Here is a 22,182-nt window from a genome sequence, read left to right on the forward strand (position 1 = left end):
AAGGGATACTTACATGTAATTGAAGCTGTAGATTGAGTAAATTGTTTTTTTTTTTTTTTTTTTTTTTTTTTTTTTTTTTTTGTTAACAGCAAAAGTGCAATAAAACTTTGATTAATTTAAAAAACAAAAAAAAGAACAATTTTAAACCATGTCAGATTTGCTGAAAATGCTTTAGTTTTTCAGATATATGACCAGGCATAAAAGTAGGTTTAATCCACCATTTTCTGCATAAGAAAACGCAAAGTCATGAGTATGACAGTTGTTATCCATTCGTTTGATTTCTTTGAGCTTTTGATTTTGCCTTTTGATTTTTCGTATTGAGTTCGGATGTTTTGCTATTCTACTTTTTTGTGACCCCTATGATGCATTTATTGTCATGTTTGTTGATTAATCAAAACTCTGATACAATTTATTAACTAGACACCCTAAGAAAAGTAATTTAAAGTTTGGAGGTATTTGGCCCAGGAATTTGAAAGGAGAAAATTTTTAATTGGTTTACGACGACGAAGACGACAGACAACGGACGACCACGAAGGCTAAGTGATGACATAAACTCACACGGATATCTTCGGGCACCCATGAGCTAAAAAGGAGATGTGGTATGATTTCCAATGAGAGAAGTATTAATAAAAGTTCAAATAAAATGGATTCAAGCAATCATTGGCAACCGTACGGCGTTCAACAATGACAAAAACAAATACCGCATATATATAGATATGTTTATACAACTCGTCTAAACATCAACCTAACAATGTTAGATCTGTAAATTTGCTTTGGCAGTGAAGCCCAGGTGGTCGTGTGGTCTAGAGGTACGACTACAGTGCAGGCGATTTGGTGTCACGGTATCACAGTAGCATGGGTTCGAATCCCGGCGAGGGAAAAACAAAAAAATTGCGAAAGCAAATTTACAGATCTAACATTGTTAAGTTGATGTTTGGACGAGTTTTATATACATAATGTACACAGCTATGTATCACCATTATTGCTGGTGATCCGATGGATAAATCTGTTGTAGAGTTGTCACAGACAGACGTACTTATGTATATGTATATATATATAGTCGGCAATTGTGAAAACTAACGACCTTATTTATAACAAAACGATTTAAGATCTTTTTGACGGCTTTAACTCTTAAGGGATTTTTGTATCAAATGTTTCTTCAATTACTAGTATTACGTGTTTGGTTCCGAGCAGTTGGTTATTAATGAAGGATATTTTACCGAAACACATATCATACGCACTCAGGTATAAATATTATTTGAATTTTGTTATTGGTTATTTAAAACTGAGACTGTTTGATACACACCATTAAAACTTTGAAGACGTAAACTTTAATATTTATTAGGATAAAGCATTGGCATACTTTAACTTTGCTGGAGCTAGAAACCAAATCGATGCAGGAATACAAGTTGCTTCTTTGAATATGAAAGGAACTTCAAGACATCGAAGACATATACAGATAGGCGTCGAGTATGTAGTTTTCATTAGTTTGGTATTGATAGGGACTATTACAAACACAACAATCATACACATTTAATGCATATTATATAGATAGGAACTCTCGTTGATTTTCCTTAAAAGTTTGACCCAAAGTCAGTTTTGTAATAAACCTTCAAAAGATGATTAAAAAGAATATATCTTCATGACTTACTTCGGATAATCCAGTTTGAAATTTGTACATTTAATGTAAAAGGACATACTGTTGCACTTTAGGGTTTGATTTGGTGGAAAACAAAGATCCAAGTCTGTTTGAGGCAGACACTTTACGATATTGGTATAGAAATAGCATTTGCTATGGAGAAAAAAAGGGGGTGCAACTGGACCATGAGAACACACACATTTCTTTTAAAAGCAGACATAACTATTTTTGTCATCTGATTAACGATTTTCGGCGTCTGTCACACAAATTAGAGGTTTAGTAAGCTATTAAATCATTTTGAACATAAGAAAATACCTGTAACACGGAAGGTATATGACAGTTGTTATTCATACGTTTGATGAGTTTAGGCTTTTTATTTTGCTATTTGGTTAGGGACTATCCGTTTTGAATTTCCCTCGGAGTTCAGTATTTTTGTGCTTTACGTTTTACATGCATTTTATTTTCTTTTCCAAATTAACAATAAAGCTAAGTTAAGAAACATATTATTCAATATAGGAAATAACTTCTTCACATCCGACTATGACATTAAAACACGTAGTCATATATGTCTTACTATGGAAAGCCACAGTGAACCCCCCGATTATTATTATTATTATTATTATTTTCCCTTAAACATACATGGATACAAATAAATCTTCGGCTTTGACAATCCCGCCGATTATTATAATTTTTACAATCTTCGGCTTTTTCAAAATCTTCGGCTTTTCAAAATCTATGGCTTTTCAAATTCGTCGGCTTTTTAAAATCTACGGCTTTTCAATATCTACGGCTTTTCAAAATCTTCGGCTTTTCAAAATCTTCGGCTTTTTAAAATCTACGGCTTTTCAAAATCATCGGCTTTTCAATATCTTCGGCTTTTCAAAATCTTCGGCTTTTTAAAATCTACGGCTTTTCAAAATCATCGGCTTTTCAATATCTACGGCTTTTCAAAATCTTCGGCTTTTTAAAATCTACGGCTTTTCAAAATCATCGGCTTTTCAATATCTACGGCTTTTCAAAATCTACGGCTTTTCAAAATCTTCGGCTTTTTAAAAATCTACGGCTTTTCATAATCTTCGGCTTTTAAAAATTCACCGACGATTATTATCATAAAATGCAGACGCGGAACCTAACTCCGTACAGTGCCTTTCGGAACTATTTTCCTTTACTCCATCAAACGAATATCTACGCAAATAATTTCCTCAGAACCATTAGTTACCGGTTTGAAAAACGTCAATTTTTAAATATCTTCCCAAAATTTTGAAAAGCCGTAGATATTGAAAAGCCGAAGATTTTGAAAAGCCGTAGATTTTGAAAAGCCGTAGATATTCAAAAGCCGCCGATTTTGAAAAGCCGTAGATTTTGAAAAGCCGAAGATTTTGAAAAGCCGTAGATTTTGAAAAGCCGAAGATTTTGAAAAGCCGAAGATTTTAAAAAGCCGAAGATTTTGAAAAGCCGAAGATTTTGAAAAGCCGTAGATATTGAAAAGCCGTAGATTTTAAAAAGCCGACGAATTTGAAAAGCCATAGATTTTGAAAAGCCGAAGATTTTGAAAAAGCCGAAGATTGTAAAAATTATAATAATCGGCGGGATTGTCAAAGCCGAAGATTTATTTGTATATATGTATTTTTAATGGGAAAAAATAATAATAATAATAATAATCGGGGGGTTCACTGTGGCTTTCCATATCTTTCACCTCTGTATATAATTTTATATAATTCAAACTAAGTGCATAGATTTCTATTTTCTCGCTCACCATTAATCATTCCTAAGTTTTATAGTAGAGTGTTGATGATTTATCAAGTAAATACACAACTAATGAAGCTTCTGAAAGAAATGTTTTCCAAGTATTTCCAATTTTTAGACATGTCATTTTCCAAATGTCAAAAATCGTATGTATCAACAATTCTAAGAAGTCAATTAATATACATCTCTCAGTTAAAGACGAGAGTTAACATCACAACCTCACCGCAAATATTTATAAATCATATAAACTAAAACTGTCTGAGTATCATGACTAATTATAATAACCGAATGGTCTTCTCTCATAGAAATAAGTTCTATAGTCGCTGGCGAGACAAAAATTATTTTAAAAGAGATTGCATGAATGACAAATTGTCCCCTGTAAATCTTTAAAATAAATAACTTCAAACGTTAATACATTTATTCATGTTGACTATTCATAAAGTTAACATGTTAATTTAAAAAATGTAACATCTATTCACCCTCTACAATTTAGAAAACTAGTCCTAATCTGAAAAAATAGTGCATTTATTGTTGGTTTCTTCAAATCAACTAGAAAAACCTAATCTGAATGAAAACATAAATTGCATGAGCTTGCGACTCAGTTGAAGGGTAGTTATGCTGAATAGTATTTTCAGATGAAAGATGCTTCATCAACATCATGTTTTACTAACAAGACTTTACACGATGGTTGAAAGTTGACATTTAGAAAGTTGATACATGTATAAATCTAGATTTATACGGTTTAATTGAGGTAAAAGATAAAATGTTAAAAGTGAAATATTCATAATTCTAATAGATTTAAATGTGGTTGAACATATAGGGATTCCTACTTGATGATCGGCCACATTTGTAGGAAATTCAGAGTGAACCAACAACAGAAGAAAACAATTGAGATTAAGGTTTTTTGACCGATCATGTGAAATACAGATAGCCACATTTAAATTTTTGTAAGCATAAAAAGTGATAAAAAGTAATCTAACAAATATGAGTTAAATAGAAGTATAGAAATAAAAAATAGAAAAAAATATAGAAACACACATTTTTAATAAATAAAAAAAAATTAAAATAAAAAAATATCATGATCTTTAAAAAGTATCATGATCCTTGCCGGTGATGTCACCTACTTTCCCTTTGGGATCGTTCGTCCCTCTTCTACTTTAAACAATAAAATTCCTTTTAAACAATGTTCATTTGATTTTGACATCTTCTCATAATTGTACTTACAAATAGTAAGAAATATTAACTGTGTGAAACTGGTTCTTTTTTTATAAGTATTTTTTCATATATAATAAACTGACATTTAAGTGACGTAACAAACAGAAGAGTCACACCTTATAAAGAGTTTAAAACAATACGTGTTGATTACCCCGACCATACGCGTACGGTCCGACCATATGAGTATATACCCATATGGTCATGACCATACGCGTATGGGCCAGATACTCATATGGTCCGGAACATATATATGTATATGTATATATGTTACAGTGAATTTGTATAATCAGTGATTTTTTAGGGATATTGTATAACACTGACCTGATTAGTGATTTTGTAAAATCCCTGATTTTTATTTGGGATTTAACAAAATCACTGAAATAATTTAAGATCTTTTTTACAGATTCTCCAATTAAATTATAGGGATTTAAAAAAAAAAACACTTTTTATTGGAAAATTCAAAAACTCTTTAAAAAAAAGCAAACATCAGTTACCCTCAACCAATTTGAGGTTAATTTAACCTTTTATATTAATACTTAGTAAGTGAATTTAATTTATTGTACTACTTGTTCAAACTGTACATGCTTTGAGTGGAAGCGATGCTATAACTGAAGAGTATCAGTCAAAAGCAATAATACGAAAACGGTCATTGAAATAAACCTGCCAACGCTTCTCAACCAATGGAATAATAAGCAAATCGTATGTTAAGTCAGTCTAAAAGAGTTTCTTGGGCGTGGATAGAGCGACACAATAAATATCATGGCAATTGTCCATAGAAAGTCAGAGAAAGGTTGTCGTCTTGCTTCCAAAGATGGAATTTAGTTAAATGCACACACTAGAAACCAGTTTTACATTGTTTTACCACAACTGATTCTCTGTTTTGAGTCCGTCCGCTGTATCTATTGAAAATTTCATATCTTTCACACACGCAGTTAAACTGTCTTCCATTTGTGATTTACAATATTTTAGAATGTGAATGTTCTGGAAAGAATAGATGTAACGAAAACAGATGTGTCTGTCGAAATGCAGGCCAATTATGTGACAGTAGTGTCACCAAAGCTTATTAGGCAAAGAATAAGTAAACTGTAGTATCAATATCAGTTCATATCATTTCATTCATAATTACTGTACACTAGTTTAAACTAGAAGTGTTTATTAGAAGAAAAAATAAATGAAAAGAATTTGTCATTCTATATTCAGGAAAAAAACACATATTTCTAATATCAAGTTTGAACTTGTAATGAGGGATTCTATAGGTTGCATATCTGGAAATATCTGCAATGCAATTTTCTATAAGATCTCCTTTTTCAGCTAAAAATGTACCTTGAAGTTTTGAAAAAAAATTATATCCTGGAATAAGAAGTTCGTAGGCACTACTATTTTTTTAAAGGTAAAAAATATAGGGATTATTTTCAACATTGATATGCGCCGAACTTTTAAGAGTTTAAACTGTGTAGGGTTCCTATAGATTACAATTTGACCAAAATGCATATGCATATTTACTGGTAACATTACCAACTAATGTCTCTACGAGATAAAACATAGAGATCACATCTGGGAACCAGTACGTCAACAGAATTAATTATCCTAAAGGAGGCGTAGTTTGAGAAACAGCTGTATTGATTAAATGCAACCTATATATTTCCAAGCAATATTTACATTGATTTTATGAAATCCATAATAATTTCAAATTAGGGGAAACACTCCAAAGTAAAGGAATAAAACTAAAAAAATAGACAAAAATGAGAAAAGAGAATAAAAATGTTCAGAATACAGAATAATGAGTAAAATAAACAAATTATAAAGAAACTATTTATCTAAAAATTAAAGAGTTAAGAGTTAAATCTAGACCCTCATAATAGCTGTTATCCAAAGTGACAATGTAGTTTAAAGCCGTCATTTACATTTATGAAATAAGTAAATTCATGTATATAAGTATGCATATTTACAGAATGGTTTCGACTACGAATGAATTGTTTATTCTCTATTCTCATTTTTTTATTCTTTATTCTCATTTTTGTCTATTTTTTTAGTTTTATTCCTTTACTGTGGAGTGTTTTCCCTAATTTGATAATATGTAAACTTAGACTCTTTATCATTATAAATTTGCTACGCTTATTCGTTGTTTTGCAACGACCCTCCTTTATTTTACTCCCCAAAAAAACCCGAAACCATAGCCTTGAGATATCGAATCCAATTTAAGTGCATTTTGAGGAAAAATAAAGTGTTTCTTAAAAAAAATTTGTATAAATGTTTCGAAAGATGTTCAAATATAATATTATAGATAAATAAATTTACTTTCATTTATTGTTTCTTCATTCCAGATATTATGAATAATCCCTGATTTTTTTTCTAATTGTGTCTTCATTCCAGTTCTTTTGTAAAATTCCTGAAAATTTTTCAAATGATGATGCATAATTCCTGAAAATTTTATAACTTATACATAATCACTAAAATTACCAGTGATTCTACAAAATCCTTGACAAAATCAGAGATAATCCCTGATTCTAAAAATTAACCGTAACATTCACAAAATAAACAAAGTTTAAAATGAGATGAATCAGACCTAGGGTCACTTACATGCCAAAGTAATCAATTGCATTTCAATTACATTGATTTTTAAATGTAATTTATAACATCACAATTACATTGATTTGCAAAGGTAGTTAATTACTTTACAATTATATTTCAAATGTAATTAATTACATTTTAACTACTTTTATCTAAAGACAAGTAAGTAATAGTTATGACAGCAGGCTAGAATGGAATAAACCTGATGCATACTTATATACATGAACGTTCACTTTTTTACAATGAAAACATTTGAACAAGATTTGTGTAAAAAAATATTCTTAAGACATTCATTTTTTAACTATTAGACTTTCAATACTGAAAACTTGATTGCATTTTTTTTGTATGTGTTAACAATTTAAAAACTTTACATATATATATAATTAAAGAACATCAGTTGTTCGACCTGTTAGTCAAATGCGTTTTGTTTAAATATACTTTTTCACTCTTTTGGTCTTTTGGAAAATGTTGTTTGTGCTGTTTTTAGACCCTTCTACAACGAAATTTGTTTGACATGCACACGTATAAAAACTGCGGTTTTTATCCAACGCAGTCATAGGTTGGAACGTAGTTTTCAATTTAGACTCGTTTATATTTTTTGTTTGGGCATGTATCATATTTTCCCTCCGGTTTATCTGATCCGTTCATCCTATATATTGACTCTTAAAATTCAAGAGTTAATCTAAAAATGAGGGTACTTTCTCTAAAAATGAGGGTACTTTTTATATGGCCTTCCAAATATCGTTTCGATCCCTAACATCACTGAAGAGACATTTATTGTCGAAATCCGGATATGGTGTACTAAAGAAATATTGACACCGAATGTTTGTGGCACAACATCCTGTCCACAAGTTAACTATTTTTTTTTCTGTGACGTATTTAATTTATATTAGGATCCATTTTGTTACATCTTGTGATCAATTTTATTTGGCAATCGTCAATGGCAGTCAGCAGGGTTAAAGAACATCAGTTGTTCGACCTGTTAGTCAAATGCGTTTTGTTTAAATATACTTTTTCACTCTTTTGGTCTTTTGGAAAATGTTGTTTGTGCTGTTTTTAGACCCTTCTACAACGAAATTTGTTTGACATGCACACGTATAAAAACTGCGGTTTTTATCCAACGCAGTCATAGGTTTGAACGTAGTTTTCAATTTAGACTCGTTTATATATATATATAAATTAAAACTATTCATACCGGAAATGTTGGATTTATTAGTAATCTATATATATTTCTATACACAAGAACATTTATTATAGTGATCTTTATATATATATATATATAGAAAGCAAATTTACAGATCTAACATTGTTGGGTTGATGTTTAGACGAGTTGTATATACATTATGTACACAGCCATGTATCACCATCATTGATGGCGATCCGATGGATACATCTGTTGTAGGGTTGTCACTGACTCAGACGTACTTATGAATATAATTATTTTCTGTGACTGTATCTTACATTAATTTGTAGGATCCTTTACTATAGATAATTTAGCTGATCTGTAACAATAACATCTTCATGCCTTATATATCATGTACTGTAGTACGCCGCTAGATTAAAACTGACGTGGAAAGGTAACATATGGCCACCGAAAGCTCTTTTTTTGAGAGCCCAGGTGGTCGTGTGGTCTAGCGGGACGGCTGCAGTGCAGGCGATTTGGTGTCACGATATCACAGTAGCATGGGTTCGAATCCCGGCGAGGGAAGAACCAAAAATTTGCGAAAGCAAATTTACAGATCTAACATTGTTGGGTTGATGTTTAGACGAGTTGTATATATATATATATATATATATATAAAGATCCAGATTAAGTTATAAGTCATTCTTATGATTTTTTTCTTAAAATTTCAAGTTTCTACTAAAATGTTCATTTATATCAAAAATGTTTTCTTGTGTACCTCATTTGAAGTAATCTAAAAGCTTCCATTTATTGCAGAAGAGTAATGATAGCATTTTTAAGAATTGTATAATGACGTACCAAAACTGTCAAGTATATAGAACAACATTCTTGTATTTAAAATGGATTTGTACATATTTTAACATATGAATATAATGGTTTAGAAAAACATTGCCTTTGGAATTTTAATCAAGGGAAATTTATACTAAATAACTAGTTTATTCAAAGGAAAAGCCTGTGGCTACGGTTTTATCTAATTGTTATTTATAACATATCTAAAAACTGTATGTTAAAGTCATAATAAACGAGTGACCGGTGAAAAATAATGATATCCCAATTCTTGAACCAATGTATACAAACATCATAAACTTAGTCTTTTGTGCACGATTGTATCATTTTTTTTGCATAAATTTCGTATAATCGTCAATTTTTTTTTCAATCGGTCAGTGCTGTGAAAATATGGCAGGTAATTAAAGATCGTGTTTTGAAGCCGAAGTTTAACGATTGTCACCTGTTGTCAACAAACAACAAAAAAGCATGGACATTGAGCACGTGTTTAATATTTACAATCCGATAATAGTTTATTTTAAGGACATCCATGCGTATTGCGATCATCGGATTTTTACGAGATGGGTCACACAGAGGTTTCTTTGCATACGGAAAATATGTCGGGGAATTCCAGAAAGCAATCAAAATTAAGTAAACTTCTTCTCAATATGAACACATTAAAGAATTTTCTTCAGAAAAAAGTATATGTACATAAGTTTTATAATGAAATCTATCCATTGAGTTAAAACAAAAACACATGCATTGTTTATTTTTTTAATTTGAGGTTTCTTATGACTTTAAATTAGCTAGCTGTCAAATTCATGTCACCGATTTGACTCAAATTCTCACATCTGATTTATAACAATGTAAAACATTTATCCAAGCTATCAAAAGTCTTAAATAAACAGTATACAGAGCATGGTGTAGATAATATGTAGGTTCGTTTCGTGTATGTTAGCCCAGACGCCATCTAATTAACTATTGATTTGACCTCAGATGAACATATAAGCGATGTAAACATAAATACCGATATGAATAGATTAAACCAACACATGCAGTTGGATTTTTATAGGTCTGTTTGATTTTATTCTATAGATTAAAAATGTATGTTTATCATTGTTTTGACCGTATAAGAATGATTTTATATAGATTGAATCAGTAATCAAATGATTTACCGTAGTTTCACTTTCAATGTTGACATTCTTTTTCTTTAAATAACCTGCACACGTATAATGCATGCGTTGTCAATCTCTAGTTAGGGGTTAAATTGAAGTTCACATGAATACGGATTTAATGAGGTCGACTAATTCACTTGCAAGTGAATGAGTAACTATCAATGTTTCTTCGCTTAATTTAACAAAATTGAATCATTTTCGCTGCTAAAAGCGAATTAATATTTCACTATTTCACATTCATTATTGATTGAACAAAAAAAATCTAATTGTTTTAATTTCTAGATATTTTAAGTAAACATGTGAAAAATCCATGAATTAAATACAAATAAAGATATTTATACATGTCATTTTGATTAATAAGATACTTTGAGGAACGTTATAAATTTTAATGATGATGAATATTTAACAGATTTAACCTTTTGCACATAGTATCTTAGAATTAAACTTAACCAGGAAAATTTAGCATCGATTAATGAACCTTGAAAATGAGGTCATGGTCAGATAAAAAAATTCAGACAGGCAGAAACACCTTACATTCATTTCATACACCAACTATAGTTAACGTGGTGGTTAAAAACAAAAACAGACAACAAAAAAACAACTTAACATTGAGCAATCAACCATAAAAAGGGAGTCAAGTTCAAATTAAATATGATACACTGACATGAACATTGTTTGTGAATTTTCATACACCAAATATAGTTGGCTTATTGCATACAGTATAAGAAAAACACACCAAAACAAAAAAACTTTACTTAAGCCACTGGACCTTGAAAATGAGATCACAGTCAGATGACACGTTCATGTTGGACATGTTCACCTTACAATAAAATATAGAAGACCTGCTGCTTATAGTACTTAAACATATATTACCTTGTTCACTGATCCATGAAATGAGGTCGAGGTCAGGTGAAAACTGTATGACGGGCATCAGGACCTAACAAGGTGCGCAGATATTAAATAAAGCCATCGTATTACTCATAGTAAGAGATAAATAAAAAAATTCTAAAAATCTGAACTTTTTTTTGTAATAACTGAACCATGCAAATGAGGTGAAGGACCATGAAAACATGACAAACGGAAACTTCAATACATAAGACATCCATATACATAGTTTAAAAGATCCAGATCTTCTACCTTCAACCATTGTAAGCGTTTGAGAAGTGTTTTTACTCCGTCGCCGCCGAGTCTGAGTTCGGCTCGACAAATAAATGAAACAATCAATATACTTGATAAAACACACCAAGATACTCAGAAATAAAAACACAGCTTATCTTTTGATTTATAAATCTCAAACACACCTGTTTATCGTCACAATTATTCATTTGTAATGTATGTAGCACGGAAACTCTTAATTTTAAACAATATGTTGATTGAAGTATTAAGCTTATAGACAGCTACAATATATGTATTTAAAAGAAGAAAACAACATTTAACTATCATACAAGTCATTTATCTTAATAACATGTATCATTTTCACAAATTGATCTATATCTCGTATGTTGCATTGTCACACCCGTGTTGTTTGTTTTGGTGGGGGATTTTTTGTGGTTAGGTTCAGGTTGCTTAGTCTTAGTTTTCTATGTTGTGCTTTGCATACTGTTGGCTCTATTGTTTTAATGATTGTTTAAACGGAAAGGAAAATTGTTTGAACGAATTGTGAAAATAATTGTATAAAGATAGAGATTGCATGTTAGTTACATTAGCGCCTCACTGTTTCATTATGGTGTTTTGTGTTGATGAAATATATTTGTTGTTATTCTGTGGTTTGCATGTTGTATCGACTATTATATTATTTGTGTGTGCATTTCTCTTTTCCTGTTGTTCCTTTGTTTTCCTCTATAGTTAATGTGTTTTTCTCGGTTTTGGTTTGCAACCAAGCTTTGGTTTCTCTCAATCGATGTATGACTTTTAAACACCTGTTTACTACTGTTACCTTTATTTATACGAACTACATTAAGTTTGAATACGTTGAATTTAAAAAGTTAGAACTCTGCAAACATGATGTTTATCGAGAAACAGCATATATACTTACATTAAAAAAACTTTTTAAAAAATTTTGATAAAAGAGATGACTTGTCATTTCCTATCGTTAATTGTGCATTTTTAGATGGTGACATTCCCTTGTCACCATCTTATGGTGTTTATATATCTCAACTTGTACGATTCGTTCGTGTATGAAACAACGTATTAGATTTAAGCGAGAGAAATTTCTGTATACTGAAAAATTATTACACCAGGATTTTCGATATCACAAACTAGTCAAAACATTTACTAAATTTTATCATCGGTATAAGGAAATAATTCGTAAACATAACTCAACATGCAGACATCTTATACGTTCAGGTATTTCACATCCAATCTTTTATTTTAATATTCTTTACACAGCACAAAAATGTCAGTATTCACCTCAAAAGCTTACAAAATCTTTACACAGACTTATTAAGAAGGGATATAGCTACGATACTATTGTCAGGTCATTAAAGATTGCATATTTTGGCTTTAATATTGATTCACTTATAGGGTCTTTGCATCGGAACTAAACACATTTATTTAAAAAAACAGTTGTTGGCATGACACGGGTTATGTTTTTCTCATATATTTTATAGGAGGATATTAGTAAAATGTTTTCATGTTTATTTACAGATGGGCTAGATTTATTGCAGAGAAGAATCCAGCATTGGGGTTGGTTCTTAGAAAAGCACTCAAAGCCTACAGAAACTTAGACCTGTAAGTGAAATATAGCAAATTAGACGAAAAAAACATAGTTATTAATGTCGTTTGTTGTCAATTTATGGACAATTTATGTGCCTGTTTAATCACTTCTAAAATAGCAAAGACAAGACGCAAACACTAAACACACATTCACCAGGCTTGAAATTTGTTACCGAACACATTATTCTAAGTCATTGCGCAAGATTCCTTGATTCGTCGTCAGCTTTCATTGTGTAATTGTACAAGCAGATATTAATGGCATTAAATTACAGATATTTTGGTATTGACATTTATTGTTACGTAATTTTAGATATTTTTACAAATTAATAGAAAAAAAAGATTACTTAAATGACTTAAGCTAAAAGAAAAATATCATTTTTGGTTTATGAAGTCTTTTATATGTTTCGGCCTCGAGCATAACTGAAGAGATATAATTGTGGAACAACATGTGCATCTGTTGCAGAAAACTAAATACTGATTGAAAGATTATGGAATTGAAACGACAACTTTTTTACTATAACGACTTTGAACACATATGTATACAAATTTGATACGTTACAATACATCTATCCAAAATTGATTCACATTATTGAAAATCTGCTAAATGTACGTACAAAAGTTTTTGGAACTATATTTGAAATTTCATTTATTAATAAAACTATGCAAACCAATAAAAAAAGAAAATCCTCATCATAAAAAATCCAGCAAGTTTTAATATTTTTTTAACATACTTGGCTTTCAAATGATTTTGATTCGAATGTTCCTAATGAAGTTTAATCCCGAAAAGCGATTTGATCGAGGAATCTCGTAAATTCTCGAGAAAGTGTAATCATCATATAGTAGAACGGGATCAATACTACTGCATGTGTTCTCTAAGTAGATAAAGTCAACATCAGATCAGTAGACAGGGTATCTGGGTTTTCTCACTACAAAAGTCGAAAAGTTAGAAAAGACCAATTTTTGTCTCAATTTGCATGACCAATTACTCGACATTCTCAAAAAAATTGCTACGCCGAGCGAAGAAGGACACGACGTCGCAGGTTCAACACTGAACAGTTGGGGCATCAAATAGACACAATATTTGCGCTTGTTACAGGTGTGAATTTGGATTGTAATTTAATATTTGACACATAATAGGTTTCTTACACAGAATAATCAAAGAACATAGAATATGTTATATGATTTGAATTTACATTAAACTTTTTGCTTTTGTGCAATAAACTATGCTTTTGCGAATTTACCCCCTCCCTTCCATAAAAATGTTTTGTTTATATACCACCCCCCCCCCCCCTTGTTTGCATAAAACAAAATTTTGGAAGAATTACTTTTAATTACTAGTACTGAAATCTAAAATTAGAAAGAAATGCCCCTTCCACACAATAACCCCCCCCCCCTCCAAAAAATAAAACCAATCGTTTTTTAACCTTCACCCGCCCATATCCAAACATAATTATTCTTGACTGTCCTCAAGATATATAATCTCAATTAAAATTTTCAATGGAGTTTGCAACCATAATTACCCATTAAAATACATCATAAAAGTCTTAAAATAGAACATGACATACATAATCATGGCTAAAAGTACTATTCCTAAATCCGCATTTAATTGTAACTTCTAAAAGTAAATTGACAGCTAATCATCTCAAGGCAATACAACATTTTATTTATTTATTTACAAGATTGATCGTTTATATAAATATGCAGTGTTAATTTCCATTGTTTAACCCAAGCGTACATTTTAGATAAATATAGATTGAATGAAAACTACGGTTTCTAATGTGTGCATAGGGATTAAAAATTCGATGTGTATCATTACTTTCTTTTGTTTACAACTCTGTCATGTATTGTTCTGGTCGTACTATTTCAAATTTTCAATTTCATGACTGTATCATGTGTTTCCATACGTTTACCATAGTACTATCATATGGTTGGGTTAAAAATAAATGGTAAACCCTATAGTTAGTAGTGTGTTAATGTCTAATCTTACCGTTTTAATTTATAAGACGGGTTTAACTTTGCATTGTTGCGAGAGTTTATATTCTTTGTTGAAGTAAATTGTAGTGACCAACAATACAAGTACCATTCAATTGAATTTAGTTATACGGAGTGTGTATTCGTCCGGCTAGCTGGACGAATATTTAAAAATCTCTTTTCGTCCGGCCATCCGCCTCCGTCTGTGGATGCGCAAATCTTCAATATCAATAAAAGTGTCATGTGAGGCGGGAAGTGTCCCGGAGGAGGTGTCAGATAACACACGCGGTGTCGAATAACACAGGCGCGTATGCAATGGACGTTTTGAGAATTGGAGATCGTGATTTATATTTAAAGATTTTATAGAGAAACCTGAGAGAATGTGATTGCTTTAAACAAATGTATATAAGAGTGATTCCAGAACAATTATAGCGTGTACATGTTAACTGTGAGGAATAAGCCTGCAATCAGAGTGAAATTGATGATTTAACCCCATTTATCTTATCATGCTTATGGAGACAAAACGCATTCGGAAAAAAATACTATATCAAACTTGCTTGGATGCATTATTTTCAAGTTATACTACAACGGAGATATATGAACATACTGATATGCCTTGACTGGTAATAAGACACCAGGGTTGGGGTATCCCCCTTTTTTTCTGTTGTATCTAATACACATTTGTTTCTAAAACAATCTTATCGAAAACACAATCCTACTTTTGGGGACAGGTTACACGTGCCTGCCCTTTTCTCTAATTTTCTATGAATTAAAAATCGCCGAACAATTTAAATGAAGAATCGTGCATAACCATATGGGGACCATACTTTAACCAAACTTCACAGAAACAATAAGTTCAGGATCTCTTGAAATCATAGATAAAGCCAATAATGATTGGCCCGACTATTTACCTTACATGAAATTCATAGGCAGAACTACAAAAGAGAGAATCATTCCCCCCTTTTTTACCCAAATTCCTTTAGAATATTAGAATAAAAAAAATCTGAATCAAATGTAAAGTTTTTTTGTTTTGTTTTCTATTATAATGAGTTCTTTTTCATAAAACGATGTTGGACAATATAATTATTTTAAAACAACTCGTGCTTTATTTAAAACTTTTTTTTATAACTTTTTTCCAACTAATTAAAGCTTACCAACTTAATTATTGATCATAACGTTCCTTTATATGTCTTTTAACATTCTGTTTTGAAAAAAAAAGATTTCTTACATATACTTCACATGTATTTCTTTCAAATCTGACATTATTAAAAAAAAACCATTAAATAAAATTCAGTCGAACTTGAAAAAAATGTGCAATCAAATGTATATGCAAGTCGTCAACTGGTCAAGTGGCTAGGTGCACATATCGTTAGCCATATAAAGAACATGTCCTAATTGGGTGGTTTTAAAACTTCTAGCATATGCGGATCCAGGAGGGTGAGCCCCCCTTTTTGTGGGAAACCGCCACTGTCTAGACATATTTACGTACATAAGGGAGGAGTAAAGGAAAAAACAGAAGAAAATAAAATGACTGAATCAAATAAAAAGTAAAAACACAAAAATACCGAACTCCGAGGAAAATTCAAAAAGGAAATTCAAAATCAAAAGGCAAAATCAAAAGTCCAAACACATCAAACGAATGGATAACAACTGTCATATTCCTGACTTGGTACAGGCATTTTCTAATGTAGAAAATGGTGGATTGAACCTGGTTTTATAGCTAGCTAAACCTCTCACTTGTATGACAGTCGCATCAAATTCCATTACATTGTCAACGATGTATGAACAAAACAAACATACTCAAAGAGTAAAAAGGATGTTCGATGTTCTGTTTACTTCGGTTTGTTTAAAACAAAATCTTTACGATGCTTTTTTTTTCTATATAAAAAAGAAGATGTGGTATGATTGCCAATGAGACAACTATCCACAAAAGACCAAAATGACACAAACATTAACAATTATAGGTCACCGTACGGCCTTCAACAATGAGCAAAGCCCATACCGCATATAGTCAGCTATAAAAGGCCCCGATAAGACAATGTAAAACAATTCAAACGAGAAAACTAACGGCCTTATTTATGTAAAAAAATGAACGAAAAACAAATATGTAACACATAAACAAACGACAACCACTGAATTACAGGCTCCTGACTTGTGACAGGCACATACATAAATAATATGACGGGGTTAAACATGTTAGCGGGATCCCAACTCTCCCCTTACCTGGGACAGTGGTATAACAGTACAACATAAGAACGAACTATAAAAATCAGTTGAAAAAGGCTTAACTCATCAGATAGACAAAAAATACAAGTGGACGTGGCCGGGTACTTATACATCCCGACACAAAAAGACACAATGAACAGATCTGAGAGTACTCGCAGTTATCTGACAGCTAGTTCAAAGCCATTAACAACTAATAAAAAATCATGCCTCTAAGACTAAGCAATCAATCCGTACACATCCAACATACAATGGATTTAGTGTAAAGACGTCATAAACGGCCAGAGAAAAACATGACCTTGTGCAATGCCAAGTTACAGGTATCGACAGATTGTAGATCCACGAAAATGTATATGTATATAACATACTAGTAATATTTAGTTAGCTTTTAATCTACTTATAACAAATTTCAATATTTATACCAATAAAAACAATATTCAATGATCTTATTACAGTGTTGAATAGGTAACCTTTAAGAATAAGTTTATTTAAAGGAGCAACAAGTTTACATGGATCATTTCTAAATTTCCGGGCACGGTTAACAACATTTCCGTAAAAATGAGGATGTGCTATCCCGTTTGAAATAAGTTTTCTACAGGTACAACTAAACTTCAAAACCAAAACTTTATATCTATGGGAAAATTTAGTAAAGGTTTTAAGTAATTTATGGTAACGATATCCCTGGTTTAATAATTTACCAGTAATACATAGGTTGCGTTCGTTTAAATCAAAAACGTCACAACAGACACGGGCATAGCGAACAAGTTGTGAAATATAAACACCGTAAGATGGTGCCAAAGGAACATCACCATCTAAAAATGAAAAATTAACAATAGGGAACGAAAAATCGTCTCTTTTGTCTTAAATTTTAGGGTGTAGTTTCCCGTTTGAAACCGAAATAACTAAATCCAGGAAAGGACAGTTATTTCCGAATACATTTGATTTATTTAAAGTAAGTTCCTTGGGGTAAATGTCAGCAGTATATTGAGAAAATTCTTGATAATTTTTAACGAAAAAATATCTTCAAGATAACGGTAAGTGTTGTTGAATTTATCAATTAAATGCAATTTCGACGGGTCTTTACTGAGTTTAGTCATTAACTGTGATTCCTAATAGTACAAAAACAAGTCTGCTATTAAAGGGGCACAATTAGTGCCCATTGGGATACATACAATCTGTCGATAAACTTTGTTGCCGAAACGTACGTAAATATTATCAAGGAAAAAATTAACAGTCTCAATCATCTCATCACATTTCCAGTAAATATATCTGGCATATTTACCTTTCACATTAGTGAAGAAGGCTTTAAATGAGTTGCAGCAAATATATTTACATTCAGCTTTCCCAAACGACCATTTAATTAAATAGGAAAACTTTTGATTACTAAGATAGTGTGGGAGTGTAGTGTAAAGAGTAGAAAAATCAAAACAATTAACAGAATCAAAAGGACCATCAAAAGCCCGCAATTTATCTAAAACATCCAAAAAATATTTTACACTCCAAAAATGGTTTATACCACTATGTTCATATATTTTATTACAATAATTTATGATAAGGTCTTTAATAGTAGTTAATGAACTAGTTGAGAGCACTGACAGATTAGTTGTAGAACACTTACTAAAGGCCGAGATGAAACGATATTTAAATGTTTTTTTGTGTAGTTTAGGTAGCCAATACATAGTAGGGACCTTCAAATGTTAAGAAGAAGCCTTAAGCTTTGGTGTGGCTGTGATCTTTGGTGTGGCTGTGATATGCTTGTTTACTATATGACTCTCTGTTTTCTTTTCATAATAATTAAAACGAGAAGATAAATACCTAATAGCTTCCTTTACCGTCGATGCTAAAATGTTTAATGTTATAAAATAATTATAGCGTTTTTGACCTACTTTACCTTTGTATTCGGAGACTTGCGGTTATCTTCTGTTATGTTCATCGGGAACATTAGAATGATCTAGAATAGAACCAAGATGGGACTAAGAGGCGGATCCAGGGGGGGGGGAGGCCTTCGTGTTAAAAAATTTGTTGATTATATAGGGAATCATTGAAGCATGACTGGAGCGGCCTCCTTAGGAAAAGTTCTGGATCCGCCACTATCTAGACATATTTACGTAAATAACAAAGAGATGAGAAAAGGAAAAAAAAACCAAACAAAATGACTGAATTAACTAAAAGGATGTTCGATGTACTCTATACTTCGGTTTGTTTTAAAAATTTATACGATGCTTTATTTTTATCTAGTTTCCTTATCAAAATAATTAAAATGAGAAGATAAATACTTTATACTCCGCAGGGGCGGATTTAGGCGGGGGCGTGGCGGACGTGTGCCCCCCCCCCCCCTAAAATTAGCAAAGCATGGGTTGACTTCAACATATTAAAGTATCAGAAGAGACCATTTAATTTTTTTTAACATTCAAATTATATAAAACAGTCAGTTTAACAGAATCAACATGATTACTAATCAACTGACCTACGCTTTATTAAAGTTCAATAAATAATTTCAAAGGAAGGTGTTTAACGCGGAGCTGCGTTTGATGACAAATCGATAATCGGTTTTTAGCAGTTAAAGTAAAAAATAAATCTTACATTGAATTTTCGGTTTTTATTATCAATTTTATTGATAATCGAAGTTCCAAAACATCCCTTAATCACTTCAATTTCACAATTTCATCATGACACGGTCAAGAAAACAGTCGGCAGGTGAAATTCTTTTACTGAAAGATATATATAGAAATAATGTTTCAAGCGAAAGGTTAGTTTTTTATTAATTTGTATCTCTGTGTCTATATGTATTTCTCACTTGCAACCTAAATATTCAGCCGAATGCTGTACCGTATTCTTGTATGCTTGGGATCCCAAGAAAATAAATATAACTGCGTAAATGCATCTCATTCTGATTTTAGTTGTTTATGGCGAACACAGTAAGTCTGGCACGACCTCCGAAAAACAAAAAAGTATTTTAAAAAGCAGATAGTATGAAAGGACAATTAAAAATCGGTCAGGTGAGCAATTGTGGTATCGTCTCACTTTGCGACCGTCTGTCCGCCCGTCTATGTAGATTGTTGTCAGGTGTGGATTAAGGCAGTTTCAGCTTGAAACTTTAATTCCTCGCTAATTTTAACACACAACAATTCCAGATATCTACATTTCACCCCTTTAGAAGAATATTTCAATAATGTTAGTTAAAAAAAACTCCAAAAATTTTTGGAGTCGCTCCGCTCGGCGAAAATAAAAATTTGCGCCCCCCTAACTGAAAATCCTGGATCCGCCCCTACTCCGCTTCCTTTACCGTCGATTCTAAAATGTTTAATGTTATAATGTTATAAAATAATTTTAGCGTCTTTGACCTACTTTACCTTTTTATTCGGAGACTTGCGGTTATCTTCTGTTATGTTCAATGGGAACATAAGAATGTTCTAGAATACAACCCAGATGGAACCAAGACGTTGGGTTGCCTAAACCAAACAACCCGGATGTTGAAACTGTTGCCATGGTTTCAAACCAAAGAACCAGAAAACCCAGATGAAACCAAGGTTCAGAACCAGAAAACCCAGATCAAAACCAAGGTTTAGAACCAGAGTGCCCGGATATAACCTATTTGCATTCGGAATTCTCATGACTCTTTATACCTTCAATGTATTTTCCAAATCATTTATTTATTTAGTATATTATTATATAATTTATATATAATTATATATTATATATAATTTAAAAGCAGTGTAAGGGGGGTAATCAAACATTGTGTTTGGATAACTTGCATTTAAATTGTCTAAAGTAATTGTCCATTAACCAGGAAACCCTTGTTTTCCCCGATTTTTAACCCTGAATCCTCAATGGTTTGAGCCATAATCCCCCCTCCCCTCTTAAAAGCAAATCCTAACAATCCCGTTGTAGTATGGACACTTGTGGTATAATTTCAGAGAGATCAATACACCGTTCCACACGTTATTGTATGGAAACTAGCAACATAATTATTTGGGCCCCTTTGTGGCCCATCATTCCTAAACTGTTACGACCATAACCCCCAAAAATCAATCTCAACCTTCCTTTTGTGGTTATAAAACTTGTCTTTAAATTTCATAGATTTCTATTTATTTATGCTACAGTTATTGACAGGAAACCAAATGTCTTCGGACGACGCTGACGACGTGATACCAATATACGACCGCAAATTTTTTTCCGGTAAAAAAAGTATCACTTAACAATTTCTGATTTATGTTAAATGTGTATGAAATTTACTCGACATATTCTTGACATTCTTGACATGGTCTTTAAAAATTCTTTACATATAAGTAAAGGCAACAGTAGTATACCGATGTTCAAAACATATTATCGACATTTGAGTAATATGTTTGTCCATTAACCAGGAATCCCTTGTTTCCCCCGATTTTTTACCCAAAATCCTTAATGGTTTGAGCCATAATCCCCCCTTGACATTTGTTAACAGGTTCTCTACATGCTTTGTTTTTATAGTTAAAAATGTGGGTAAATAAATATTTTCATGAATACCAATATGGGTATTAAACTTTTCACAAATATAAATATGTGATTATGCTGATATATCACCAGTTTAAATGTGGGTTTGTAAATAATTACCCCTTTTTTTTTTTTAATAAATCTAATAAATAATTGCTAAATGATTGAAAAAAAAACTGTAGACATATTTCTTTTTCATGCATAATATTCAAGGTTTATATGGTAAATAATAATAATAATAATAATAAGCAATAATAGAAATGCGTATAAAACAGGAAAAGGAAGTGTTTAAACAGTAAGGAATGTGTCTATATACAATGCGAGTGAAATTTATACTGTTGAGATAGTGTCAAGACATTTTTGAGAACATCAAAAATGTGTTAAGATACATTCAGACCGCTTTAAGAATAAGAATAGGTCAAGACTTATTCAGACATCATTTAAAATGTCAAATATATGTCAAGACATATTCAGACATAATGTTTTACAAAAATTTCATACAAAAA

At 31.6% G+C, this 22,182-nt stretch overlaps 1 protein-coding gene across 1 annotated transcript in view; it reads left to right on the forward strand.

Annotated features, from left to right (window-relative positions):
• Positions 1 to 22,182, forward strand: part of LOC134721353 (protein sel-1 homolog 3-like) — a 151,092-nt gene that overhangs the window by 99,545 nt on the left and 29,365 nt on the right. Inside the window, exons 16-17 of the mRNA XM_063584293.1 lie at positions 1,346 to 1,470; positions 12,941 to 13,024. Coding sequence (XP_063440363.1) covers positions 1,346 to 1,470; positions 12,941 to 13,024 — 209 coding nt within the window. The remainder of the gene's footprint in view (positions 1 to 1,345; positions 1,471 to 12,940; positions 13,025 to 22,182) is intronic.

The sequence above is a fragment of the Mytilus trossulus genome, chromosome 6 (assembly GCF_036588685.1).
Source record: "Mytilus trossulus isolate FHL-02 chromosome 6, PNRI_Mtr1.1.1.hap1, whole genome shotgun sequence".
NCBI lineage: Eukaryota > Metazoa > Mollusca > Bivalvia > Mytilida > Mytilidae > Mytilus > Mytilus trossulus.